A 26126-nucleotide genomic window follows, 5' to 3' on the forward strand; every position below is an offset into this window, starting at 1 on the left:
CCTGGCCTCACGCAGGGAAATCTGTACATGCGGAGTTCGCGACTCAGACTGCGCCTGCGCCAGGTCGGCTGGGACGATCTCCTGGGAGAAGGTGGCTGGGAAGGAGAACCTCGTGCGGCGAGGCGGGGACGCGGGATCCGGCGGGTGGGCGACGCAGGGCGGGCAGGCGCTGAGGCCGCGTTCACTGGGCCAGTCTCGGAGTGAGTTTGTAGTTGACCCTCACAGGATCCCGGAACCTGGACGGGGACAGGCCAGAAGGGCAGCGAGTGTACCAGACAAGGTTTGGCCGGGGGCGTCCGGTGAGTAACGCGAAGCTGTAAAGGCCACTGTAGAGGGGTCGGTTGGCCTGAGGCTCCCTGGGGGCGTCTGGGGAGGGGCGGAGAGAAAACAGCGGCAGCGTGTCTAATTCAGGGGTTATTAGCCTGGGCAGATTAATGAATTTGAGTAGGAAGAAAATTACATCTTTATTGTCTCTGTGAAATTGAGCATTTCCTTCCCAGACCGACAGTAGCATTAGTGCCCAAAACTAAGTCGTGATTTCAAGTGGGGATGAATGTAAATGAGTAGTTGGAGATAGAGTATCTTCAACAATACAAGCTATAATTTCCACTTATTACTATTTTGACAGGATGATAGGTTCTCGTTTTTAGTGTGTTGAAAAGAAGCATATATAATAGTATAGCATAAGTTTGTTTTTAAAACATGTGATACCTATTTCAATTTTTTTGATAATCCCGTGCATTTCATTTAATGCATGTAAACACTTTAATTAATGTGGCTATTTAAAAATTTGAAATTACGTACGCATGTGCATTATGTTTCTATTGGAGTCGCAGGATTCACCAGATATGGAATTACCAGTAAAGGTCCTCAGCACTAGTGTCACAAGCTGCTGGTTGTCCTTGACCTGGATTTAAAACCAGCCCAGTTCCACAGCTAGCTAGTCTTCCCCACAGCACTGCTGCAGGGCCCCCAGCAAGTCAGTAATTAATCTGTTCAGTCTGCCATCACCTCTGAGGTCTTTTAACAGTAATCCAATATAAAATATTTTCATGGTGGTTATTTTGATATTATGAGTTTCAAGTATGCAGAGTAGGACCTCTAGCCTAGCATTGCCCAACAGCTGTATATGTACATATATAATTATATATATAATTTAAAATTTTCAAGTAGCCATATTAAAGTCAAAAGAAATTTCTAATTAATGTTAAATTTTCTTTAGCCCAGAGTATCCAGAATATTATTTCAACATGTAAAATGATGTGTGTATTTAATATTGATTTTTTTGTACACAGTCTTAGAAATATGGTGTGTATTTTATACTTCTGGCGCATATCCAATTAGCTACATTTCATGTGCTCAGTAGCCACATGTGGCCAGTAGCTATAAGATTGGATAGCACAGCTCTAGCCTATTTGTCCACAACTTTTGCAGAAAAGAAATGCTTGAGTTAGCTCTCTTGTGCAGAGGCCCAGAATGCCAACATTTTTTCCCCTAATAAATGATAATAGCTACAATTTTTTGAACACCTGTTAAATGCAAGGCATTGTGCTAAAAACATCTCATTTAACCTTTTAACCTTAAACTTAACCTTTGCAGCTGAAGAATTTGAGGCACACGAATGTCAAGTAATGGGCATAGTCACACAATTCTAGCTAGGACTCAAACTTAGCTCTGATTTCAGTACCTGTGCCCTTACATCAGGGCTTGATAATATCAATAGCTTATATCTATTGTGTGTCTACTGTGCCAGCACTGTGCTGCATGCAGTGTATCGGAGACCTCATTCAGTCATTGCCTAGTGCTGTATAGGTGACATAGTTAACCCCAGTTCGCAGGCAAGGAAACTGAGGCCAGAGCAGTGAGGGCCCAGGGATCCATGGCTGGGTATTTGGTAGAGCTTTAGTCAGAAGCTAGGCTTTCTAACCTCAGGGCTCAGCTTGTAAGCAGTTCTCTGTCTTTCTGCGTTTTTGGGCTACGAACCTGAATTGACTTCATTATTTTTTCTGACCTATATTAGGCCCTGGAGGTAAAAGCCAGAGATGGACCTTGTGAGACTTGCCCGGCTCTTCTCCAACCCCTGCCCCAGGGCACTGTCGGTCTTGCAACACCTTGACCCTCTCAGAGCCAGGTGGGCAGGAGGTAGGGAGAGTCTTGCATGGCTGAGGGCCATGGGGCTGACTGGGCCAACACCAGCAGCCTTCAGCAGCTCTCTCTCTCAGCTGCCCCTCATCCAGGGGAGCCAGAAGAACATGCGCAGCTTCAGCTCTGACCTGAGCCAGCCCAGCCCTGTGGCTACCCAGGAGAAAGAGGAGGAGGAGGACAGCTTTGGAACCCTCTCTGATAAATACTCCTCCCAGAGAATGTTCCGCAAATCAACGGCCCAGTTGTATAACCTGCGGCTCAGAGAACAGAGTGTTGAAGAGGATGAAGAAAGGGAGCTGGAGCCAAAATCATGGCGGGGCCGGAGAAACACCCCTTACTGGTACTTCTTTCAGTGCAAACGCCTGGTCAAGGAAGGAAAGGTGAGGGAACCTTTGGATTCTGCTGCTCCTGGCTCCTGTATCCATGGTAGCTCAGTACTTTGTGAGGGACTACCCTACATTCTCAGTCTCTAAAGGTTGGGATGCTCAGGGCTGTTTTCTCCTTTTACTCTCTCTGGGTGCTATACCAGGTGACCCGCCAGACTCCTGCTTTCAGTGTCCCCTCATATTCGTATCTCTAGCCTGGTCTTCCTGTGGACTCCCTATCTGTGTATCTAGCTACCTTCTCGCTTCTCCCTTACATTTACCCACATCGACCTGAAATTTTTGTTTCCAACCTTGTTTTCATTACACTTTTTTTCATCTAAATGTCACTCCCACTATTCGATCTGCTCAAGCCAAATGCCTTTAGGTCATTCCTAACTCTTTCTCTTATCAGCTCTAATTTCAAAATGTGGCTGGTCCCATCACTTCTCAAAACCCGACCCCTGAACGCTCTGGCTTAGCCTTCTCCTTGCCCCCCTCAGCTGTTGCACTTGTTACTGGGCTCCCCACTGCCGTTGCTACCTCCTGCCCAGATGTCGGCTCACAGCTCAGAGCCGTCCTGTTAAACCAGAAAGCAGATAGCTTTACTCCTCTCCAAAACTCCCACTGTATTCAGTGACATTGAAGATGTTTGCTTTCTTACATATTGATAGTAACATTCCATTTATGTTTAAAATTCACTTAGAGGTACGTGTTGAAGACTTTATGAATGAAATGGGAGCATGTCTTGCATTTGCTTTAAGAAATTCTGTTTGGAGGAGGAGTGCAGGGTAGAGGTGAAACAAGATTGGCCTAACATTAATAATCATTGTGATTAACACTGTTCTCTCTACTTTTGTGTATATTTGAAATTTTTCATAATGAAAAATTGGGAAAGAAAAACCAAAGTCCTTACAATGGCTTATGAAGCCTACAAGATCTACCACCACCACCCCTCTACCCACCTTTACTATGCCTGCTTACTCTGCTGCAGCCTCCTAGCCTCCTCTCTGCTCCTCTAACTCCCAAGCATACTGTGAATCTCAGGACCCATCTTGAGATTCAGGGCCTTTGCTCTGGCTGTTTCCTCAGATAGCACCTCCTTCAGATCTTTGTTCACCTGTCATCTGGGTGAGGCCCTGCTAAGCTGTGGTATCTAAAACTGAATCTCCCATACCCTTCTTCTGGTCCTTACTACTTCATTTTTGTTCATAGCACCTATCATCATTTGATATACTATATATTTTTTTAGTTGTCTTGTATAATATCTGTCTTTCCACACTAGAAGATGAGCTCCATGAGGGAACTCCCTCTTGTTTCCTGCTGTATCTCCTGCAAATAGATCTTGCCTGGCACATAGTAGGACTCAGTAACTACTGTTTGAATGCACAGATGAAAAAAAAACTAGTAAAGGAGTGAACCAAAGATTTGAATATAAATGGTTTAAGGGTGGGAATGGGGATAAAGACTGCTGTGGCCCAAGGGAGTTTGCAGTTGGATAAAGCTAGTCACCCAAACTGCTGCAGGCTGTTGCTGTGAATGGCCCCCTGTGTTTGTGCAGCATAGCGGTTCCCAGCATGCCCACCAGACTGACTAGAACCCAGCCTCCTGTTCAGCTTGGATACTATGGGTGGGGCCAGCAAAGAAGTGAGGGCAAGATGGGTCCTGAGAGTCACAGATTTAACGTTTTCTGAGGACTTAACTGAGTACCAGGCCCTGGCTCCACAATAGGCTCACAGAGATGCAAGACATCTTTGGCCCCTGCCCTCAAGAAGTTCCTCTTCTGGCTAGAGGGAAGGTAGCCATGGCAGTAGGGTTGAGAGCTTCCATAGGTGGTGGGAATCCAATGGACTTTCCTTTCTGGCTACCACATAGCTCCCATGCTGCAGAGCACAGGGACCAAGAAGCTAGTGACAGAGGCCCAGGGTAAGTGTTTGGCTCCTGAGTAGGCCTGATCTAGGTTTAGGGAGGGTCCCTCAGTCTCAGCCTCCCTCCATTTGCTGAGGGTTTCGAGGCCACCCACACTCCCCTCCCTTGTTCCTTCTTCCTCCCACAGCTGGCTGAGGCCCTGGACTTGTTTGAGAGGCAGATGCTGAAGGAGGAGCGACTCCAGCCTCTTGAGTGTAACTACACGGTGCTGATTGGGGGCTGTGGGCGGGCTGGCTACTTGAAGAAGGCCTTCAGGCTCTACAACGATGTGAGTGTGGGGGGGGGGGCGCGTAGGGGTGGCAGGGGCAGGGCTCCAAAGAGCATGGGTTTGGGTACTAAAAAAAACTAGCTGCAAATTCTGAATGTGTCACCTGCTAGTGCATGACTCTGGGCAGATGATTTAACCTCCCTGGCCTCGGTTTCATCATCTGTAAAATGGAGGTGATCTCGGATAATTAGATGAGGTGGGAAGTCCTCCAACATCTGTCTAGACCATGGCAGGCCCTATTTGTTTTTCCACTGCTATTCCCAGTTTGTGCTCCTTTTCTTTTATCCCTACCCTCACCCTACACAAATGCATACACATGCACCTTTCTTCCAAAGCTGGTCCTTTGAAAAAGGGCTTTCATTCCTCAGGGATGATGGTTTTACTTTACATTCACTCATCTCTGGGATGTGGCATATTTGTTATTCTCAGCCAGGAAGCTATTTCTTTCGTGAGTTGGGAAAGAGCTGTGGACTCTAGCAGAAGTGATCCTATCTTTTGTAGCCAGAAGCGATCCTATCTTTTGTAGCCAGAAGCTGAGACATCCCTTACTCCAGCAGATTCTTGGGAACCCTAGTCTTGTCATTTGGGACACTCCTACTCCAGGCCTGAACATATCCTTTAAAAAAAAAAAAACACCCGAAAAACTAAATGTCATGGCATTGAAGAACAAGAGGCTGCCCTGAACACCTAGCCAGCAGAAAAACATTCAGGTGCTAAATGAAGGGGAGGAGGGGCATTTATTGTGGCTCTCGATTAAGAGTCCTTAGCAGCACTTCTTACATTCAGAGAATCCTTTAGTGACTTCCCATACATCACCTCAGAGAAGCCGAGTCCACTCTACTTAACTCTTATTACTTTGCTGCTTCCTCCTCCGCCCCCCCCCCCCCCAATAAACTTCTTATTTTGGAATAATTTTAGATTTATGGAAAAGTTACAAAGATAGTGTAGAAAGTTCACAAATACCCTCACATTCCCTTTCCCCACGTTAACATCATATGTTATGATGGTACATTTGTCAAAACTAAGAAACCACCATTATTTCATTACTGTTAACTGAACTCCAGGCTGTATTTGGGTTTCACCAGTTTTTTCACTGTGATTGTTGTGAGAGATGCCTGCAGTCCCTGATAACACGGTGGTGGCCTTGAGGCTGAGTTTGGGAGTTGGCTGTGGTTTGTAATTACTAACCTGATAGTAACTAATAATAGCTTTGTGTGAGAGAGAATAAAAGCCATGGAGACGGGGGGTGGGGATGCCAGCATTGCCATTCATCCCCTCTCCCTTATCCATGTTAGTTAATGCATTTCCAGACTCAGACTCTTCTTCCTAACCGGCACCCGCAACAGCTGTCCTCTTTCTTTCCTGTATCTGATATGGGTTCTTATACTGGCTCCTTCAGTCTGTGACATTTTCTGAGATTCCTTGTTTTTCATGACCTTCACAGTTTTTCAGAGTACTGGTCAGGGATTTTGTAGAATGTCCATCATTTGAGAATCTGTACTTTCTCATGATAAGACTGGGGATGTGGGTTTGGAGAAAGAATAGCACAGAGGCGAAGTACCCATCTCTTACTAGGGATTCACGACAACAGCATGACTTACCACAGGTGACATGTACCTTGGTCACTTGATTACGTGGTATTTGCCAGGTTTCTCCACTGTGAAGGTGCTGTTTTTCCCTTTCTATCCTTTTTCCATGGGCGTCCTTTGTGGCATTCACTATAGTTGCTGGTTATTTGTCTGTCATGTGTCTCCCCTTCTGGGGTGTAAGCTCAGTAAAGACAGGCTGTGTCTGTCCTGGTGACCACTGGTTGCTAGTGCCTGGCTTCTAATAAGTCCTTAGTACACATCTGTCGAAAGTATGAATACATATAGAGCATCTGTCATCCTCGATGTTGGGATCACCATCTCCATTTTTCAGAAACTGAGGCCCAGAGAGATAAAGAGGCTTGTCCAAGGTTACCCTGGAGTTGGGATTTGAACCCTAAACAACCTGACTTTAAAAGCAGAGTTCTTCATAGTCCTCTGTGAAGCAGCTTATTGCCTGCCCCTGGTCAGGTGGCCCTTCTCTGTGGAACAGTGAATGCTTGTCTTTACCAGGGGCTCAGTTACCAGTGGGCTTGATAAGCACAGTGTCAGCTCCAGCCTGGGGTTTGTGACTGCTCAGGGTGGTGGGCCCTGAGATGTGTTGTAGTAGCATGCTTCTGGCTGCTGCTGGTCTGGGGGCCACTCTCTTCCCCAATCCTTGCAACAACCTTTCAAGGTGACAATATCATCTTTGTATTTCCAATAAGGAGCTACCTTGCCCATGACCCTTTAGTTAGTAAACACTAGAGCTGGGCTTTGATTGCTCCCTCCTGCTCTTTCCTAGAGCAGATTCACCCCAGGGCCCCATAACAGTCAGGGCAGCCTTGTAGGTCAAAGGGTGGGAACATCAGGAGGACCCTGCTTCAAGCACCTCAGGCCCAGGCTGGGCTGATGAGTGCCGTGGGGGGGATGGTTTCTTGTTTGAGGCAACAGGGATGTGGGGTCAGTTTTCAGAGTCCTGGCTGAGTTGGATTTGGAAAGCCAAGCTCTGATGTGTCACTCAACTCTGCCTTAGCACAGGTCTCACTTCCAGGCGTTTTAATACAATAACAGAGTCCTCTCTAGCATCCTCTTGGATTAGCTGTCACCTGTGTGTGAGCCACCTTCAAGTTTCTCTCCATTTCCACAGATGAAAAAGCGGGACCTGGAACCCTCAGATGCCACCTATACAGCCCTGTTCAACGTCTGTGCTGAGTCCCCCTGGAAGGACTCCGCTCTGCAGAGTGCCCAGAAGCTACGGCAGCAGCTCCAGGCCAGAAACTTCCAGCTCAACTTGAAAACATACCATGCTCTGCTGAAGATGGCTGCCATGTGTGCAGACCTCAGGATGTGCCTCGATGTGTTCAAGGTGGGCACACCCTTTCTTCCTGCCTGCCTCCCACTTGAGACCTGCCCCATGTAGTATGTGTGAGGCTGTGGCCATTTGTGTCCTTCATGCAGAAGATTCAGGGGCCAATGAGACAGGCCCCGTGCTGGGTTCTGGGTTCACAGATGAATGTGACGAGACTCTGCTCTTAGATGCCTTGGTCTGATGGCCAGAGAGGCCCCCAGCCCCATGAGGGAGGTAGGTTGTGTGTGCTGTCCTGCTGTGTGGGACTTCATAATGTCATGGAAGAGGGCAGCCTCATAGCAATTAGGATGAGTTGGTGTTCCCCAGGGTGAGCCTCCTGCTTAGAAGAAAAAGCTCCAGTGTCCAGGGAGCTGTGGAATCCAGCCGGTCAGTGTGTCAGGTTTGAGGGAAATAGGCAAGTTTCCCTTGAGGCATGGGAGTACTTGAGCAGGGTCCTGTCTGCATTAGGGCTTTGGCCTGCAGCTTCTTCTCCTCCCCAGTGGCCTTGTAAGAAGGGTTTTTATTTTCGGTATACAGAGAAGACTAGGAGGAGGTTTGAGCAGGGAGGACCACAAGCAGGGTGGTGGTTCTGCTTTCTCAGGTTGTAAGAAATTGAGACAGATGCACAACCAAACCTCAGGAGAACCAGGGCAGTGTCAGGGCTCAGCAAGGCCCTTGGCAGCCTTGTCCTCATACTCTTCACTCAGGCATATCTCACTCTCTGTTCTTATGTTCTACCCAAAGTGACTGGGCTACTGTCTCACTCCTTATATTACTGACTGATGCTTTTCCTCACCGCATGCAGGTACATCCCTCCTGTCCATCCCAGGAGAGAGGACCTGGACTGTGCAGGCACCATGTGGTGCAGAGCAGCCTTTGGCCAGTCCCTGGGTTAGCTGGTTTGAGTGGGCCTGCCCTGTTGGAGAGGCAGGATCATGGATTCTTAAACTTGGAGACCTCCCTGTGAGGGACAAATCCCTCCAGAGGGTGCTATGGGCGAGACCAGTACCTGAAGCTTCCGGAAGGAGTGTGGCTGATGAGTCTCTGACCTGACCTGTCCAGAGATGTCAGATTGGTATTTTAGGCAGGTCCACTCTGGTTGGTGAGGAGGGGACCAGTTAAGAAATAGCTGAGATTGTACAGGAGAGAGCACGGAGTAAAACCTCACTGAGGTAGAAGGGTTGGCGACAGAGGAGGAGGTGGGAAAGTGGCAGCCATGGGGCGGGAGCCCTCCTGCTGACAAGAGATAGAGGAAGACAGGCTCGAGGAGTAGAGCCTGAGGTGCTGAGAGGTAGAAGCAATGTCTCAAGAAGTCAATGGCCAGTCCCACCAGGCCTGAGAGAGGCCAGTGGTAACTAGTGCTGTGAGCACTTGCTGTGTGCAGTGACCACACCATCTTGTGTGGTTGTTCCAAAGATATTGTAAGGCAAATTCTACCTGTGACCCTATTCCACAGATGAGGAAACTAAGACTGGGGAGCCTTGCTGACTCTCCCACAGCTGGCCAGTGGTAAACCTGGGACTTGAAGCCAGCTCTGCAATTCCAAAGTCTCGAGTACAGTGGCTACAAGTAACCACTGGGGCGGTCTTTGCAGAAGAGCTGCACAGAAATGATAGGAGCAGCTGGGAGGAGGGAGGCCTGGGAAAGAAAGGAGGAACTGTAGGTGGCAGTCAGCTTTGCTCAGGAGCTGGTTTTGAGCTGACCCTAGAGCTGGATTCAGGCCTCACCTCTTCAAGATGTGCACCTGGAAATGTCTGCCCAGAGTCAGACCCATTGGGTGGGTCTGGGCTCTCCCATAGGTTTCTAACTGGACCTCCTCATTTTCTCCCCCAGGAAATTGTTCATAAAGGGCATGCAGTCACAGAGGAAACCTTCAGTTTCCTGCTCATGGGCTGCATCCAGGACAAGAAGACAGGCTTCCGATACGCCCTGCAGGTCTGTCCCTCCTGGCTATGCCTTCCTGTCTCTCCTGCTGCTCTGCTTCTCTTGTGCACCTGTGGTCAGGTGCAAATGATGATCCTGTGTTCATTTCTTGAGCTCCTGCTATTGCCCTGTGCTGAGTGTCTTCATATTTTTGATTTTTTGGTCTTTCCAGAGCACAGTGCTCCCCCCACTCACCCCATTTTACAGATGGCAGGGAGAGGAGGCCATTGGAGGTGGTGGTAGAATGGCTGCTCTGAGAGTGAGGGCACAGCCATCTCCCACTTTCTCATGCTGCTCAACAGCCTTCTGTGCAGCCCGCTTGCATTGGCTAAGGTTATGGTCCCTGAATGCCTGCAGCAAACCCACCTGGGGTGCTTATTCAACCATCCCTCACAGCCTTCCCCCCTGCCCCAGTACTCTGTAGGGGAACCCAGGAGATGCATGTAGTCCTAGGAGAGTCTCATAGATGTCAAAGTCGAGACATGCTGATCTAACCTCACCTCAGACTCCTGGAGAGAGCCCCCCTCATCAAGTGGGTATGCAGTATTAGCAGTGGTACCACAGCTGTTTTCCTAGCTCCTCGGAGTGGTAAAGTAACCAAAGCTTATCTAGAGCCCTCCAGGTTTGGTAGTGGGTGGAGAACAGAGACCAGCAGCATTAACCTTATTTGGGACTTGCCAGAAAGGCAGGGTCGCAGACTCCCTGCACTCCCAACAGACGCTGCGACCAGATCTGCATTTCAGCAGGATCTCTAGGCAGTTGGGCTGCACAGAATTTAAGCCCCAGTGATCTGGGACAGCCCTGGACCAAATACTTGTCTCTCCTCTGCAGATACCCTGGAAGCAGTGGCTGCCAGCCATCCTCTGGCCATCAGCCAGCTTCTTTATAGTGAAAACGAGTCAAGACCTAGTTCCTTCTTCTGTTTGGCCTAGATCTATTCTAGTTAGAAACAGTCTGTAATACTAACAGCTGTGCACAGTGTCATGCACTTATTAAACTGTTTGAACTAGGCACCAGTAGCCCCGTTTTACAGGCAAGGAAACTGAGGCTCCCAAAGGTTAAATAACTTGCCTAAGGTCCCACAGCCACTAAGCAGCAGAGCTGGGATTTGAACCAAGGTTCGTCTGACTCTAGAGTCAGAACTTGCCACTGTGAGATAGTGTCTTTGTCCCTGCTAAAACTCAATTCTGTCAACATTCTCTGTGGAAGTGCCTGTCAAGACCACCTGGACCTGAGCAGCCCCCACCTCACCTGCACACTGGTCCCTGATATGGGCAGGAAGTCAGATGTGAGCTCTAGGTCCACTGAGTGTAGCCTCCTCTTGAGCCCAGAAATGAAGAGGAGCAAGTAAGACCTTGAGCACATGTGGTGCCATCTTGGTGTCAGAGTTACCCAGACATGATCAGAGCAGCCCTTTTTGGAGAACACAGCATCTTGAGAGGAAATGTGGCTGCTTAGGCCCACAGGTTATGAGGCACTCTACCTGGTTTAGTTCCCTTCCACCCACACTCGTTCTGTGCTCTCAAGTATGAGAAGCGCACAGTAGGCACTCAGGGAGTGCAGCTGAATCCAATCCTGAAGTTGACCTTGACTCTTCCTGAACCTAGGTGCTCTGGCTGTCTATCCCAGGGAAGTACAGAGGTGGGCATAGACCCAGGACAAAGCCTATTCCCTGGTACAGGGGCCCTGGGAGAGGGTGGAGGGATGAAACAAAGTACAAGAACAGTTTTGGGGTGAGGTAAAAGGAGGAAAGGAGTGGCACCCCATGAAGTCTCTCAGAGAGTTCCCAGATTCTTCAGATTCTTAGTTGCCCATAGCTTGGTGTGGGGTCAGATACTATCTGCGTCCTAAGAGGGAGCATGGAGCTGAGGCTTGTCTCTCATGGCAGGTGTGGAGGCAGATGCTGAGTCTGGGGCTCCAGCCAAGCCGGCACAGCTACAACCTGCTGTTGGGGGCAGCCCGGGACTGTGGCCTGGGGGACCCAGAGGTGGCCTCAGCACTGCTCCTGAGGCCCAGGGAGGAGATGGTGCTGCTCCAGCCCCTGGCAGGTGGGCTGCAGGCAAGGAGGAAAGCCCAAGCTGGGACTGTCAATGGCGTCTCAGCCAGGCTGCATGTAGAGACCCTGGAAAAGCAGCTGTTTCTGGAACCTTCTCAAGCACTTGAGAGGCCTCCAGAGCCTCAGGAGGCCAGAGTCCCCAGCAAGACTCAGTCTGAGGTGGAAACCAAAGTTGACCCTGACAATGCAGTGGCCCTCTCTTCCATGGCCCCAGAGCTGCCTCCGTGGGGGCTAGAGGCCAACCTCTTGACTTTGGGGGCGGTCCCGCAGGATGTGGTTTCCTTTGGGACCGTGACCACCCCAGCTGACAGGCTGGCCTTGATGGGGGGCCTGGAGGGCTTCCTGGGCAAGATGGCAGAGCATGGGCTCAGGCCTGACATCAAAACCCTCACATTGCTGGCTGAAGTCGTGGAGCCCGGGAGCCCTGCAGAGTCCTCACTGCTGACAGTCCTGGACATGCACCAGGTGGAGGCTGATGTGACATTCTTCAACACTCTCATGAGGAAGAAGAGCAAGCTGGGTGATCTGGAGGGGGCGAAGGTGAGGGGTGTGGAGTCAAACACTGGGGTGTGGGCTGTGGCCACTTGTTCCCCTTCCCTCCTTTGACCCTCCAACTGTGGAACCCGGCTCTCCTGCCAGGTGTGTCTTCCATTCCTACAGTCAGCGGGTAGACTGTCCAGAGCCCCTGTTCTGGGCCTGGTCTCTGCTGAGAAGCTGGAAATTGAGTGATGAACTAGCCAGCTCCACTCCCTGCCCTCCTCACAGGTTGGTAGGAGCAGACACCAAACATATCCTCACACTAACAAGGGCACAGGGGGCCGTGGGAACATGTGGCCTGAGAAGCTGGTGGCTGAGTGTCCGTACTCTTCAGACACCCCCACCCCCACTTTGCCGACATCACACTTACTCTGCTAGATGCTGTTCTAAGTGCTTCACATCCATTTGTGTCTTTATTGACCACACCGGAAGACACTGCTGATATCTGGCTCTCCCCATTTCACCGATGAGGACATTTATATGACATGTTTCTGTGTGATGCCTTTTTTTGCCAGAACACTGATGAGCATCCAAGATGACAAAGACATTAGCCTCTGCCTTCGAGCCCATAGTGCAGAGTATACTTATTTTTATTTAAGCTAGATACGATAGAGCCCCTCCTGAGGACTCTCTCTGACCCAGCCAGGCTGAGTAGATGTTCTTTGTCTTCTTCCTCACCCCCTGCCCAGGCCCTTCAGCACTTCTCACATTGTTGTCGGTGTTGTCTCCCACCCTGGACCATGAGCCCCTAGGGCCCCTGGTGCCAGCTCCATGGACATTGAAGGCTCAAGTGCATGGGTGGCTGGCCAACAGAGGAGCAGAGAGGGGCAGGAACATTAAAGGCATTCAGGGAGATGGGATAGCCTATTGGGGAGAGGCAACCTTGAAGGCAAGAAGGTACTTGTAGGGTGGCTAAATTCTGGGGATCTAGGCTCTGAGAGGTGACTGGACAGCTCCCTGGTCCTTTGAATGCCAAGCTGAGGCTAGTGCCCAGTGTGGCCAGCAGAGGGAGCCTGAGGCCTTGGAGCGGAGCTGTGCCCTTGGGGTCTCCAGTGTCCAGCCATGGGCTTTGCTAGAGAAGGTTCTTGCCAGAGCTGGTGAGTTACAGCTTACCATGATACCATATTTGTCCTCACAGGCGCTGCTGCCAGTCCTGGCAAAGAGGGGAATTGTCCCTAACGTGCAGACATTCTGTAATTTGGCCATCGGGTGCCACAGGCCAAAGGATGGTCTGCAGCTGCTGGCAGACATGAAAGTGAGTGTGCCCAGGCTTGGGCAGGATCTCTGGTGCTGAGGAGCACTTGAGGGGTGCTCAGGAAGAAAGTTGGGTGGAGGCAAGTGGGAACCCTTCCAACCTGGCCAGGTCTCTACACCCAGACAAGATAAACAGTATGTATATGCGGGGGAGGGTGGGGGGGGAGAGTGCGATCACTCTAGCTTCAAGTATAGAATGATTATTGGCCCTCTTTGAGAGACAGTATGCAGGCCCTGGTGAGCTGCTGCAGGATGGGCATTGAGAGCAGGAATATTACAGTCTTAAAGGGGGTAGCAGTGGGATGAGATCGAGGGGTGGGACCAGGTCTTTGTCCTGACACTCTGGAGAGAGAGCGGGTAGAATGGAGCAGGAATGTATCAGAATTCTTGCGGGGTAGGGGTTTGCAGTAAACCCACAGGCAAGAATGGAGGAGAGCGTTTCCGATCCATGGTATACTGCCTGAGTCCATTAACCTCTGAAAGAAGCATTCTTTCTGTCCAGGTTCCTCAGGACTGTGAGGGTTAAGGTCCTCAGCCATGTGGGTTGGACCTACAGAATGGGGCATGCGTGCTGTCCTTTTGGATTGGACAGTACAGCCCATGGTCACTATGCAGTTCTGCCCTTGTCCCTGGTTGCTCGTCTGCAGAGCAGACCTGACTAGCTGGGCAACTCAAGCTGGACATGCTGCAGCAGGCCGCTTTGCCCCAAGTCATCATCATCTCTCTGAATGTATGTCTGTGATGTTCCAGAAATTCCAGATGACCCCCAATGCCCATATCTACAGCACCCTCATCAACGCAGCCATCAAGAAGCTGGACTACACCTATCTTATTGGTATCTTAAAGGACATGAAGCACAACAGAGTCCCAGTGAATGAAGTGGTTATCCGCCAATTGGAGTTTGCAGCCCAGTACCCACCTACCTTTGACCGGGTATGTGCACCAAGCTCTAATGTGCCCATTGTCTCCTTAACCAGTGCCACCCCCGACCACTGGTTCTGGGATTTGGCATTCCCTTGCTTTAAACTGTCCATAGCTTCCCTTAGGAGAAATCAGAAACTCAGACTACAGCTTGCGAGTCCCTGTCCATGGGGCTCATTTCATCTCAGACCAGTCTTCCATTTGTTCACTCTGTCAGTCCTACTAGACTTTTGTTCTCTCTAGATAATACCAGCCTCTTTCCTGCCTCAGGCTTTTTGTATTGTGCCTTGAATAGGCTTTCTCTGCTTTTCCCATAACTGGTTCCTTCTAATCCTCTAGGTCTCCCCTTAAATGGCTTTCTCAGAGATACCCTGTTGGCTGCCTCTCTCCCCATTACATACAGCACTATTTCTTTTCCTTGTTTCACAGCCTGTAATTACATGTACACGTGTGCCTCTTGCCTTAACGAAATCATAAGCCCCTAGAGGTGGAGACTGTCTACCTTGCTCAGCTGGATTCCTGGTGCCTGATCACTGCCTGATAACCATGTAGATTGTCGTCAAGTGAATGGAGATGGCAGTAGGGCAATGGTAGATCTGTTCTGTAATGGCCACTTCTCTCCCTACTGTTCTGAGGCTGTCAGTCCCTGGGGGTTGTTTTTAGGTTTACTGAGTCAAATCTGTGCCGAGCTCCTCCAGAGCAACTGTGGCCTGGAGGAGCACAATCCCAATGGGGAGGGAGGTTAAGTCAGCAAGGACACACCAAGCCTTGGGGGCATGGGGTCAAGGACGGCCATGCAGGTATGGTAATTGAGTGTCATTTTGAAGGCTAAGAATTAGTGAAACAGCAGTGGAGAATATGCTAGGCAGAGGGCATAGCTGGGCATCTTTTAACAGTTGGTTGTTAGTCTTGTCTTACCGAATCCTCAGAGTTCTTTATATATTCTGGATACTAGTGTTTGGTTGGTTGCATATTGCAGATATCTTCTAGTTAGTGGACTCTCTTCACTGTGGTGTAGGGACCACTAATGGTCTCCTCAGGTTCAGTCAGCAGTCACCAGACTACCATAGGCCTCAAAGGTTATTATATTCAAACTACACATTCATACTCCCTTATCATGGTGTACTTATTTTTATTGGTGATTGTCAAGTTTTTGCTTTATGTACTTTCAGTTGCATTAGGTACATACAAATTTAGAATTCTTAAATACTTTGATTCAAACCTTTTATCATTTGTGATCTTTATCTCTGATAGTTTGTTTCTTCTATTCCTCTACCAGCTTTCTTTTGGTATTTGCCTGGTACATCTTATTTCCTTTTCTTTCCATCTTTTTATAGAGACCACTGCAGTAGTGCTGAGATGACAGTCAGTAAACAGACAATAGCTATGCCGAGGGGGAGACATTCAGCAGACTGTAGAGGCAGAATTGGTGGGACCCAGAGATTCTGACTTGGGTGGTTAGGAGGACATCCCTGGAGATAGGAGCAGAGCAACACTTCTTTAGGATTTGTTAGCAGATGGGAATATGGGTCTGCCTCATGGTACATGCTTCTCTCCAGTAAGCTACTCAAGTATTGAACAACTTTCGTGCCCTCTCCCCTGGAAGGAGGAACAACTTCCCTGAGGCCTGAACCAGCTGCTGGGGTTTGGGATTAGCTGTAGGTAGTGTGCAGTGATTCTAATTGTGGTTCCTCTAAACTCCAGAATCCCATGCTTTTCCAATTACAGTACAAAGGAAAAAACACCTACTTGGAGAAGATTGATGGCTTTCGAGCTTATTATAAGCAGTGGCTAAAAGTGATGCCAGCAGAGGAAACCCCCCACCCATGGGAGAAGTTCCGGACCAAGCCCAAGGGGGACCAAGACACTATCCCCAAGGCCGATGTGGATGGCGACCTTGTGGGGAGGTGATAAAGAGGCCTCAGGGGAGCTCTGGCAGAGCTGGAACAAAGTACACAGCCTTCACAGTACTTTGTGGGAGTCCCGGGAGTTCCTTTCATATTAAAGATACATGGATTTGCTGGTGTAGCCTCAAGCATGAAGGAAAGGTCTGGCCAGAGTAAGAGCTGAAGCATTTTGCAGGTGGACAAATGGTAAGGATGGATGCTGGACCCAGCATGCTTGACAAATTCACGGCTGGTCCCAATGTAGCCTAGGCAACTTGGCAGGTCATCTCAGGCCATCCTTGCCTCAGAGGGTGTCATCCCCATTTCTGATAAAGGACGTGAACTTGACTAAGGTGATAAGGCACCTAGGAGGTGAACTCAGTATCAGGTCCCAAGCGACTGGTCTCCAGGGCCTGGTGCTCTCCCATTAGGTCCCACAGACTGCTAACTCTGAAAGAATGAACACAGGGCCCAAAAGTTTAAAAGTTTTATTTCTATAAATCATGGCTGATGAAACACCAAAGCCTTCATTCACGCAGAGACCGTGTTCCAACTCAAGCCTGGGGCACCGCTCTACGAGAAGAGCTGCTCCCAGAAAAGGGGGTGGTGCAACAGGCAGAAACCTGCGAAGTCCAGCCTCCTGGGTGGAGAGGGGTCAGGGCCTGAGGGCCTCAGCCAGAGCAGCCCCTGCAGCCACAGTGTGTGCACTCGATGATCCGACCCTGCAACAGAGGACAGCTGAGACACTGCACTTCCACCAAATGCCACCTGCCTCCCCTCCCCCCACAGTAATTCTCTGGCAAGAAGGTTGGCAACAGGACAGTCACTCACTATAGGACATGCCTCAGAAACTCCTCTGTGACAGTTTTGGATGGTGAAAATTTGGTTTTCTCGTGAAGATGTAAACAGCTGCTGTTGACATTGAAGTTACATCTCTGTGCATTTAATTTATGGAAATTCAACATAAACACTTTTTTCCCCCAAAAGGGGTAAAAATCTGTGAATGATTCTTGTTATTCTGTGAAGCAAGCATGACATACCCTGCAATGAAATGGAGGCAGATCTGCTACTGCTCAGGGGGCTCAGAGCCAGAGGCCTCAGGGCCTCCTCTGGGCTAGGGGACTTTCTAGAGAGGACACTGGGGAAGAAGGGTGTACATAGAATCTGTAAGGCAATAGAATAGTCTTGTCCCCCAGGCCAGGTGCCTGCCCAGCAGACACAAGATCTCAGAGCAGTGGTTTATATTTATTTTCCTTGTTCCTTTTTTTCTGAGTAAAAACCTTGTCTAAGCAAAGATCTTATTAGTTGGGTGAAACTCAACTAAATAAATCTAAAGCAGGCTTTGTTTTGGCCACAGGGCTGGGGCAGTACCCCCAATCAGACACTGCCATGGAATCCTAATGCTTTCAGATGAGCGGGGCTTCTGCGGCCTGCTTACCGTCCCTGCTCTGCAGAAAACTAACACCCAGAGCCTTTCCTTGGGGAGGCAGCTCTCACTTTCCACTGCTTAAAATCCCTATCCTTGACCTTCCAGATGATTTAGGGCAGAGTTGCTTATTGAGCTAAAGCCCTTGACCCAGAGCTGAAGCTCTATAAATTCTAACTAATCTGCAGAATAAAGAGACCCTGTGATGATACCTGTGTGAAAGGCTAACCCAAAAGATGGACAATCTGGTCTGACCTCCCAGTTGGGCTCACAACAGTCAGCCAAGGGGTGCACTCGAAAGCCACTAATGGCCAACACCCCAGTAATTTCTCTCCTCCTGCACCTCCATTTCAGAGGGGTTTGCACCCTGAGCTCAGCTACTGCACATTCAGTACCATTACCGAGCTGCCCAGCCTATTTTGGAACAAAAAGTTCTAACAGACAAAATGTAGTGCAATTAAAGTGTAATTGTAAGGAAAAGGAGGCCTGGAAAAATGGGCCACCAGAGGGTCAGTAATGCTGACTGGCTCACTCCTCCCTGACAGTCCTCCCAACTACTTTGGGGGTGGGTGTCATTCTCCCATTTCATTAGTGAGGCTTGGAGTTCAATAACTTGCCCAAATGTGGAGTTGAGACTAGCCCCCAGACCTAGCAAACACGATTATTGCCAACCTACCTAGCATGAATTCCTGAACAGAGGGACTCACTCCCAGTGGGGATGGCCAAAGAGTATAAAATCCCTTGGGATCAACTAGGACAGAATTCTGAACTGAAAAGTTACATCAAACTCAAATCGTCAGACATTATAGGGGTAGAGACATTACCACTTCTAGCTTGCTTTTGGGGACCCGGCAAATGCAATTCGTCCCAAAATTGGTGTCCCGTGTCTGAATGCACCGCAGGCAACATAAGTTCTCGTAACCCTGCTTTTTCCATTTTGCGATCAGGTTTTTGTCTGCATAGCCTTCTTTAATACAATATTCATATAGTTCTGTCAGAAAGATGGTGAAAGGGCATTACACATGGTGTAACAAAGCTTACCGCCCCGCCCCCCAACCCATCACTATATCATTAAAAAGAATATTTGGCCAACATGGGTCCCTCCCCCTTTTTTCGTGGTAAGAAAAATCATGAAACTTGAAACAGCCATTACTTAAATATGAAAGCTACTCGAGCTGGAAAGAACAAGAGAATTTAGCCAATTACCTCTGCTTATGGCTTTCCGCTTGTAGAAGAGGTCAAAAATATAGCGGGTTTTCTGGTGATGGATCCTGAAGATGGGCCACAGAGATTCCACTTTCCTCTTCCCCTCATGAGGTTCTGTTTCAGCTGGGGAGAAAAAGGTGTGTGTTTGCTTGTTTGGGCAAGTAGGGTTAATCTGCATAGGATGCAGTGAGTTTTTTTCTTTTTAATAACTAGAAATAAAGAATAAATCCTACTTTATACCCACTAGGTTGACTACAATCAAAATGACAGACAATAACGAATATTGAGGATGTGAAGAAATCAGAATCCTCACACGCTGCTGATGGGAATATAAAATGATACAGTCATTGTGGAAAGTCTGGTGGTTCCTAAGAAAGTTAAACACAGAGTTACCACATGACTTAGAAATTCTACTCCTGGGTATATATCCAAGAGAATGGGAAACACATATACACAAAAACTTATATATAAATGTTCACAGAAGCATTATTCACAAAAGCCAAAAAAGAGAAACCCTAGTGTCCCATCAACTGAAGAAAAGATAAAATGGCACCTACCCATACAATGGAATATTATTTAGTCTATATAAAGTTATGGAGTACTAATAAATGCTAAAACCTGGATGAACCTTGAAAACATTATACTAAGTGAAAGAAACTAGTCCCTAAAGCCCACCTATTGTGATTCTGTGTCTTTAGAGACAAAGTAGATTACTGGTTGCCTAGAATTGGGAGATGTGAGGAAAAAGGAGGGGAGGGAGGATGACCACTAAAGGGTATGGGATTTCTTTTGGGAGTGATGAAATGTAAAGCTGATTGTGGTGCTGGTTGCCAAACTCTGAATATACTGAACTCCCCTTATTATTTGAACACTTTAAAAGGGCAAATTTTACATATGATTTCTATCTTAATGGAGTTGTTATTTAAAATTTAAAAAAAAAAAAATCCATGATTTAATTGTTTTAAATTTAAAGTTTCTTGTGATGGGATTTTTGAGATCTACTCTTTTAACAACTTTCAAATATACAATTCAGTATTGTTAACTATAGTCACCATGCTGCACAATAATACATTCCCTGGACTTCTTTATTTTATAAAGTATGTTGTTTTAGATTTAAAATGCCTTTTTAATCAGCTAAATTAGAAAACAAAGATTTTAAGAAGTCATTCAAAGGCAACCTCTGGTCTTTCTCCTTCCAACCTATTTCTTTCTTTCTTTTTTTTAAATTTATTATTTGTGCCTACAGCACCTGGTCTTCATAGGTGGTCTCCCATCCAAGTACTAACCAGGCCCGACCCTGCTTAGCTTCTGAGATCAGACATCCGGCTTGTTCAGGGTGGCATGGCCGTAGACCATGGACTGTGGCTCCACTGGGGTATGAACTCAGGATCTTCTGTGTGCAAAGCTACACTATGGAACCACATCCCCTACAGCATAATTTTCGAAATAATTCTGGGTCCATAGTTGGCCATCCTAATAATCTTTAAGGTATCTCTAATTTCATTTCCCAACCAAAGTCCTTTAAGAGAAAAAAAAATTGGACACGCCTGAAAGGTCACAGCATGCAGTCCTGCAGGAAACCATTGCTCCATCAATCCATCAATACCTACAGGAGCAGGAGCATCTCACACCCTTGCACGTGCCATGAGGCAACTTTCTTTCAGTTATAAGCTGATCTTTGTCTACCACTCTTCATTTTTAAGGCAGAAGAGAAAGATGAGGAACAGTAAAAACAAACAAACAAAACTATTACCTCCATTTCTCCAACTCTGAGGCCATTTTATTACCTAGAATTTATAATTCAGCTCAACAGGATTCTGTGATTCAAGCAAAAGGCAGGTTTTGATGCAAGTGTACACTGTGTGCCTGCTGGGGGCAAGGCCCTGCCCTGGGTGCCCAAGACATAGCAGTGCAGAAGACAGAGATGCCCCAGAGCTGAGTTCCAGGAGATGGAAGCATTTTGTCATCTGGTGGCAAGTGGTAATGGCCAGAGAAAAAGAAAAAATGGAAGGAGATAGAAAGTGGGAACAGGACTGCCATTTTATATAGGTGATCGAAGGAGATATCTGATCAGAGACCTTAAGAAACAAGGGGTGTTGGTGGGCTGGAGGGCAGGAGAAACAGGTGCAGGTACATACTTTATAAGATAAAAAAAATCCTAGCGATGTATTGTGCAGCACAGTGACTACAGTTAAAAATACTGAATTGTCTATTTGAAAGTTGCTAAAAGAGTAGATCTCAAAAGTTCGCTTTATGAGGAAAAAAATTATGTGAAGTGATGGATGTTTACTAAACTTATTGTGTTAATCTTTTTACAATATATACATATATCAAATCACTAGTTGCACACCAAAACTAATATAGTGTTTTAAGTCAATTATATCTCAATAAAAAAGAAAAATGAAGGACAAATATGCTTAAGAGACAGAATAAACAAAGACCCTGAGGGCAAGACTGTAGCTGGGGATCAAGGAGCAGCCGGAGGTGGGGGGGAGGGTTGGTGGGGAGTGAGGGAGAAAGGTAGGGGATGGAGTTCAAAAAGGACCTGGGGCAAGTGTGTATTTGACTTGGAAGGCCACAAAAGAACTTTGATTTTGCACTGATGGGGAGGTGAGCCATTGGAGGATGCTGAGCAGAAAGTGATATGATCTGACTTGACTTAAAACCCTCGCCCCGGCTGCCCTTAGAGAATGACTGTAGGGAGAGAAGCAGAAAGCTATTGCAGTAATTCAGATGACAGGTGAGGGTAGTTTGGACCAGGTAGTGGGGGTAGATGGGATAAAAAGAGCCAGATTTTAGATTCATTAATTTTCTAAGATTTTCACTATGAATAATTTCAAATATACACACAAAAAGACATTTTATTGAACGCTCCAGTACTTATTACCCAATTTCAACAAGTACTAATAGCTAGTTTTATTTTATCTAGTTCTCCCCACTTTGGGGAGTGATGAGTATTTGGGGAATTCGAGTATTTAAAAATGAATCACAAACATTAAGCATCACATAAGTACGTACACATCTCTAACGTACTAAGGATTTAAAAATACCTATGTTAATATCTCATGCAATGAAATCAACCGTTATTTCTTATTGGCATCCCATATACAGTTAATGTTCAATTTTCACTGATTGCCTCAAAAATACCTGTTGACAACTAGTGTGTCTGAATTAAAATCCAAATAACATCCAGATGTTGTATTTTGTTGATTTTTGTCTCAAGTCTTATTTCTCTGTAACAATTTTCCCACTCTGTTCTGGCGCCCTTTTTAGGAATCTAGATGTTATGGATGCTTTGATAGAAAGAATAAAAGAAAGAGGGGAGTCATGGACAGCTCTGTAGTTTGTAGCCTGAGAAGGGAAGCAGCTCTGGGGTGGGTGAAAGAGGATTCAGTTCTGGACATGTTAAGTTTGAAATGTTTTTAGATATCCAAATGGGGCCATCCAATAGGCAGTTGGTACAGTCTACTGTAGAGTCAAGGCTAGAGAAGACATCTGGTCACTTGGTAAAGAGTGGGGAAAGCCATGCGACTGGATGAGATCGCTGAGGAAATGGCGGGGTTAGGGGGGTGGGTGGGCTAGGAACTCACGCTGCCAGTGTGGAAGTGGAACCTCCCTCTCTATACTATTGAGTCTTTTCTCAATATTTAATCATAGCATCACCTGCATTTTTAAAATCTTTTTTTTTTTTGACCCATTTTCAAAAGATCATGTAAACATTCCAGGATATTATTTTCTACAGATTCAAAAAGTGGAAGGCAGTTTTCAATGGGTGATGCCTTCCTGTCACTATGAAGGTATGAAGAGGCTAGAGGTAGGGGATATCATGGTATAGACTAGACTTAGGTTTTTGCCTCTTTGCTAATGCCAAAAACTGCCCATTAACTTCAAAATCTGGAAAACAATTATTTTACAGTATTACTCTTAAAAAGTCTAAATGTTTCTTAGGCAAGTGTTGATTATGCTTGATTGTTAACTAGTATAAAGTCCTTATAAAAACAGCTATTTACATGTCCTGGTCACAAAGAGATAGTGCCCTTGTCAATCCCCATAAAACCCTCTGCCACACATAATTTCCCCCATCTCTGCTCCTCGGTCCTTATAATCAGGCTTTTTTTGTTTGTTTGTTTGTTTGTTTTGAGGACTTATAGGGCAACAGTGGCTATGCAAAATCTTGACTAATGAACTAAAAGACATATGAAGAGCTGAGAAGTTGTGCTAAGCTAGGAAATACTGGAGACAAACTAAAAGAGAAAACAGAAATATTCCTTCCTAAGATAACAGTGCCAATTGCAAATGGCTCTCAGATAAAGAGGACAGGCCTAGTAATGCCAAAGGCCACAGAAGGGTCCTTCATGGCCTACAAGCAAAACTTGTGCTGGAGGCTACAAACTGGAAGTTGGAGCCCCAGCGAACCTGAAGGCAGACTTTATTTGGCTCTTCCCACAAACTTTTTAGTTTAAATTTTAAATTACAACAGTTCACATAAGACAGTTGGATTTCTGACTGCTCTTGGGAAAAAAATTAGCAAATCTGGTAATGCTGAGCTTGCATTCCACCTGGTAAAATGGGCTCCAGGTAAGCAGCAGCTTCTGTTCCTCTCCAGACTGCCACATACCCAGAGTTCCCTATTGTTTCCAATTCTGAAGCCAAGTTGGGCACCACCTGCCATCCACTTTGTTTTCTCTATCGTGGAAGTAAGAGCAAAACGGGAAAGCAAAGAAATGCTGAAGGGCTATATGGTTAAATAAAAACGGGAGAAAAAATACTTCTTTTGGAGATAAAGAATATCGTACATGTCACAGACACCTCTCCCTAGAGGACATACAAATGGCCAACAAATATAGGAAAAGATGATCAACATCGCTAGCTATTACGGAAATGCAAATCGAAACTACACTGAGATACCATCTCACATCTGTTAGAATAGCTATAATCAAGTAATAACAAGTGTTGAAGAGAATGTGGAGAAAAAGGAACCCTCATACACTGCTGATGGGACTGCGAATTGGTACAGCCACTATGGGAAATACTATGGAGGTTCCTCAAAAAACTAAGAATTTATCTACCTACCATATGATCCAGCAGTCCCTCTACTGAGTATTTACCCCACAAATGGTTTTGAGTACCTTTTCATTAGTGTTATCTTGCTTTCCAACACTTACTGTATTCCTATGAGCTTAGAAGATGAGTTAATAAGCAAACGAAACATGTCAGTATCAGGAGGCCAAAGTATTGCCCCCCAACCCCTTGCATTTATGCTTTCCTTTATGCCTGGACCCTGGGGGCATCTAAACCTGTGACCTTTGAATGCAGCCCACCAAGACAGGGACTCCCCTACTCACCTTCTCTCATCTTTTGATCTAATTCATCCAGTGTTGGCTCAATCAACTCCCAGCCATCTGGGGGAGCTTTCCGGCTTCTTTTGACTTTAGGCATTTTTTTTTCCCCCCACAAGATAATTTGCAAAGATCTGAGGGGGGAAGGAGGGGAAATGAAATGAATTGGTTTCTGAAACTCGGATCCCCAAAAGCCTTCACCAGCCACTATTAGGTGCTCACTCACTCCCCTCTTATTACCTCATCTGTAAAAAGGGGATATAACAGAACCTCCATTATAGGGTCAGTGTGAAGAGTTAATTATAATTGTATAAAACATGCCAGGTGTGAAACATGTGCTTATTAGGTTTTTGCTCTTATCATTAACTGACATCAACTATGAGCCTTCTCTGTACTGGTTATTGGGAACATAAACAAAGAATAAAACACAACCTCTCCCTGAGAAGGTGGCAATACAGTGCGAGACCTATGGTTTGGGGAGCTTAGAAAATGAGTGTTTAAAAGGGAAAAAGACAGTATAAAACAAAAGTACCTTAGTGTCTGCTTCCCAAGAGTACAACAGAAAAATCGCTGGTCTCTTTAGTTACAGGTTTAGGTTCTTGGCCAGCTCTACCAGTTACTCTGTGACTTTGGGGAGGTCACATTCCTTCTCTGTTCCTTAGTCGCATCTGTAAAACAAGGGCAGCAGATTAGCCAGATTGCCAAGGTCTCTTTTACACCCAACAAACATACTACATAGAGGCAAGTCATGTAAAGCTCATATAAGAGTCCAGCCATTTTATAAATACCAAAGTATTTTTTTCAAACTTCAAAGCATTTCCTAGGTGGCAAAGAGAAATCAGATTATCTCTCACCTTTAAGCATGGGAGAGTCCTCTCTCCCAAATTCATTCAGTCACTCCCTTCCAGGGGTGCCTGATGGTTTACAAAGTCCCCCCCCCCCCCAAACCTCTTTTCATGATTTCTACATAACCACCTTACGGATGAGAAATCAAACTCCAAAAGCTAAAATTAGGGTCACATAGCTGGGAACTGGCAGGGTATGACTCTAATTATGGAGTTCTGACTCTCAAATCAGTGGTCTTTGCACTTGTCTCGCCCACGCTAAAGCTAGAGATGGATGGAATCTGGCCCCTGCCCCAGCACACAGGGGCTGGAAGGACAAAGACATGAGAATGATCACTCTGTCATCACCCAGGGAAATTCGAGGGCCCTGGCCTAGCCAAGGAGTCAGAGGAGGACTCCCATGGGAGATAACAGGTAGAAGATAAATTAGATCAAGAAGAGTTGTGGGGCGGTATGAGAGAGTTAGTAGCACTCGGGAGAAGCGGCGAGTGGAAAGGCGTTCCGAGGGAAGACGTTACAGCCGGAATTGTAGAAAAGGCTCATAAAGAGGTCGGCATCTGAACCTGGCTTACAACAACAACCAGTTTTTAGACAGAAAACGCTCTTAGCAGAGAAAACAGTAGCGAGATGGGGGCGAAGAAATAAGAGAAAGCGAGGTACCGCCTCCTCTCCGGAACTGATGCCGACCAGAATCCCGAACCCGTCCCAGTCCAGCCGTTCAGAACGCCCTCTGGACCAATACAGACTTCTGATCCCTGGCCCCAGCCATTACCAAGGTACTGGAGAACAAAATAAAAAACACCTACCGGAACCTCTGTCGCCGTCGACCGCCGTTTCTTTATCGACGGCTTCCGCTTCCCAGGTGATCGCTTTAGGATGAGGTCCTCGCGGAATCCTGCCCCGCTTCGTGCGGAGATTGCGTCATCTTAGGTGACCCAAACTCTGCCTGTATAGAAATCCAGAGCTCCTGTTGCTTTTTGCTATTACTTCTCGGGGAGTGCCCGGCGGCGTCACGCGTCTCCCTGGGCGGGGAGACTTGGGACGCAGTTGCTCGGCAGCGGGCAGGCGACCCTGGACTCAGGCGGCGCGCGGGACAGTCCGGCTTCGTGTGCC

General features: G+C 47.0%; 2 protein-coding genes and 1 pseudogene across 6 annotated transcripts; 1 reads left to right on the top strand and 2 right to left on the bottom strand.

Annotated features, from left to right (window-relative positions):
* The first annotated feature begins 28 nt into the window (after positions 1–28).
* Positions 29–17197, top strand: LOC107517853 (pentatricopeptide repeat-containing protein 1, mitochondrial). 3 transcript variants are annotated; one of them, XM_016158999.2, is made up of 9 exons: positions 36–299; positions 2021–2525; positions 4564–4704; positions 7420–7638; positions 9454–9555; positions 11432–12139; positions 13275–13391; positions 14141–14323; positions 16040–17197. In XM_016158999.2, exons 2-9 carry the CDS (start codon positions 2043–2045, stop codon positions 16220–16222), a joined length of 2136 nt encoding a protein of 711 aa, XP_016014485.2. In that variant the 5' UTR covers positions 36–299; positions 2021–2042; the 3' UTR covers positions 16223–17197. The 3 variants fall into 3 exon arrangements, 2 of the variants coding, with proteins under 2 accessions (XP_016014487.2, XP_016014485.2); XR_001598672.2 differs by lacking the exon at positions 16040–17197 and having other exon boundaries at positions 29–299; positions 13275–13525; positions 14141–14238; XM_016159001.2 differs by lacking the exons at positions 14141–14323; positions 16040–17197 and adding an exon at positions 13893–14129 and having other exon boundaries at positions 29–299.
* Positions 16672–25975, bottom strand: BUD31 (BUD31 homolog). Of its 3 annotated transcripts, none has more exons than XM_016159012.2 (6): positions 25820–25975; positions 24701–24836; positions 24175–24302; positions 18830–18952; positions 18448–18614; positions 16672–16919 (listed from the first exon to the last, which is right to left on the bottom strand). In XM_016159012.2, exons 3-6 carry the CDS (start codon positions 24266–24268, stop codon positions 16869–16871), a joined length of 435 nt encoding a protein of 144 aa, XP_016014498.1. In that variant the 5' UTR covers positions 24269–24302; positions 24701–24836; positions 25820–25975; the 3' UTR covers positions 16672–16868. The 3 variants fall into 3 exon arrangements, with proteins under 3 accessions (XP_016014498.1, XP_016014499.1, XP_016014500.1); XM_016159013.2 differs by lacking the exon at positions 25820–25975 and adding an exon at positions 25674–25803; XM_016159014.2 differs by lacking the exon at positions 25820–25975 and adding an exon at positions 25701–25719.
* Positions 20067–20182, bottom strand: LOC118607388 (annotated as a pseudogene).
* Positions 25976–26126: the final 151 nt, after the last annotated feature.

The sequence above is a fragment of the Rousettus aegyptiacus genome, unplaced genomic scaffold (genome assembly GCF_014176215.1).
Source record: "Rousettus aegyptiacus isolate mRouAeg1 unplaced genomic scaffold, mRouAeg1.p scaffold_m13_p_8, whole genome shotgun sequence".
Taxonomy (NCBI): Eukaryota; Metazoa; Chordata; class Mammalia; order Chiroptera; family Pteropodidae; genus Rousettus; species Rousettus aegyptiacus.

Excerpts from the sequence above, each read along its gene's own strand:
- LOC107517853 (XM_016158999.2), top strand. The coding sequence starts at position 2,043 with ATGGACCTTGTGAGACTTGCCCGGCTCTTCTCCAACCCCTGCCCCAGG. Across the intron at positions 2,526-4,563 it reads GCCTGGTCAAGGAAGGAAAG|CTGGCTGAGGCCCTGGACTT; the intron begins GTGAGGGAACCT and ends TTCCTCCCACAG. Across the intron at positions 9,556-11,431 it reads GCTTCCGATACGCCCTGCAG|GTGTGGAGGCAGATGCTGAG; the intron begins GTCTGTCCCTCC and ends CTCTCATGGCAG.
- BUD31 (XM_016159012.2), bottom strand. The coding sequence starts at position 24,268 with ATGCCTAAAGTCAAAAGAAGCCGGAAAGCTCCCCCAGATGGCTGGGAG. Across the intron at positions 18,953-24,174 it reads AGATCAAAAGATGAGAGAAG|CTGAAACAGAACCTCATGAG; the intron begins GTGAGTAGGGGA and ends TTTTCTCCCCAG. Across the intron at positions 16,920-18,447 it reads CCAAAAGCAAGCTAGAAGTG|GGTCGGATCATCGAGTGCAC; the intron begins GTAATGTCTCTA and ends CCTCTGTTGCAG.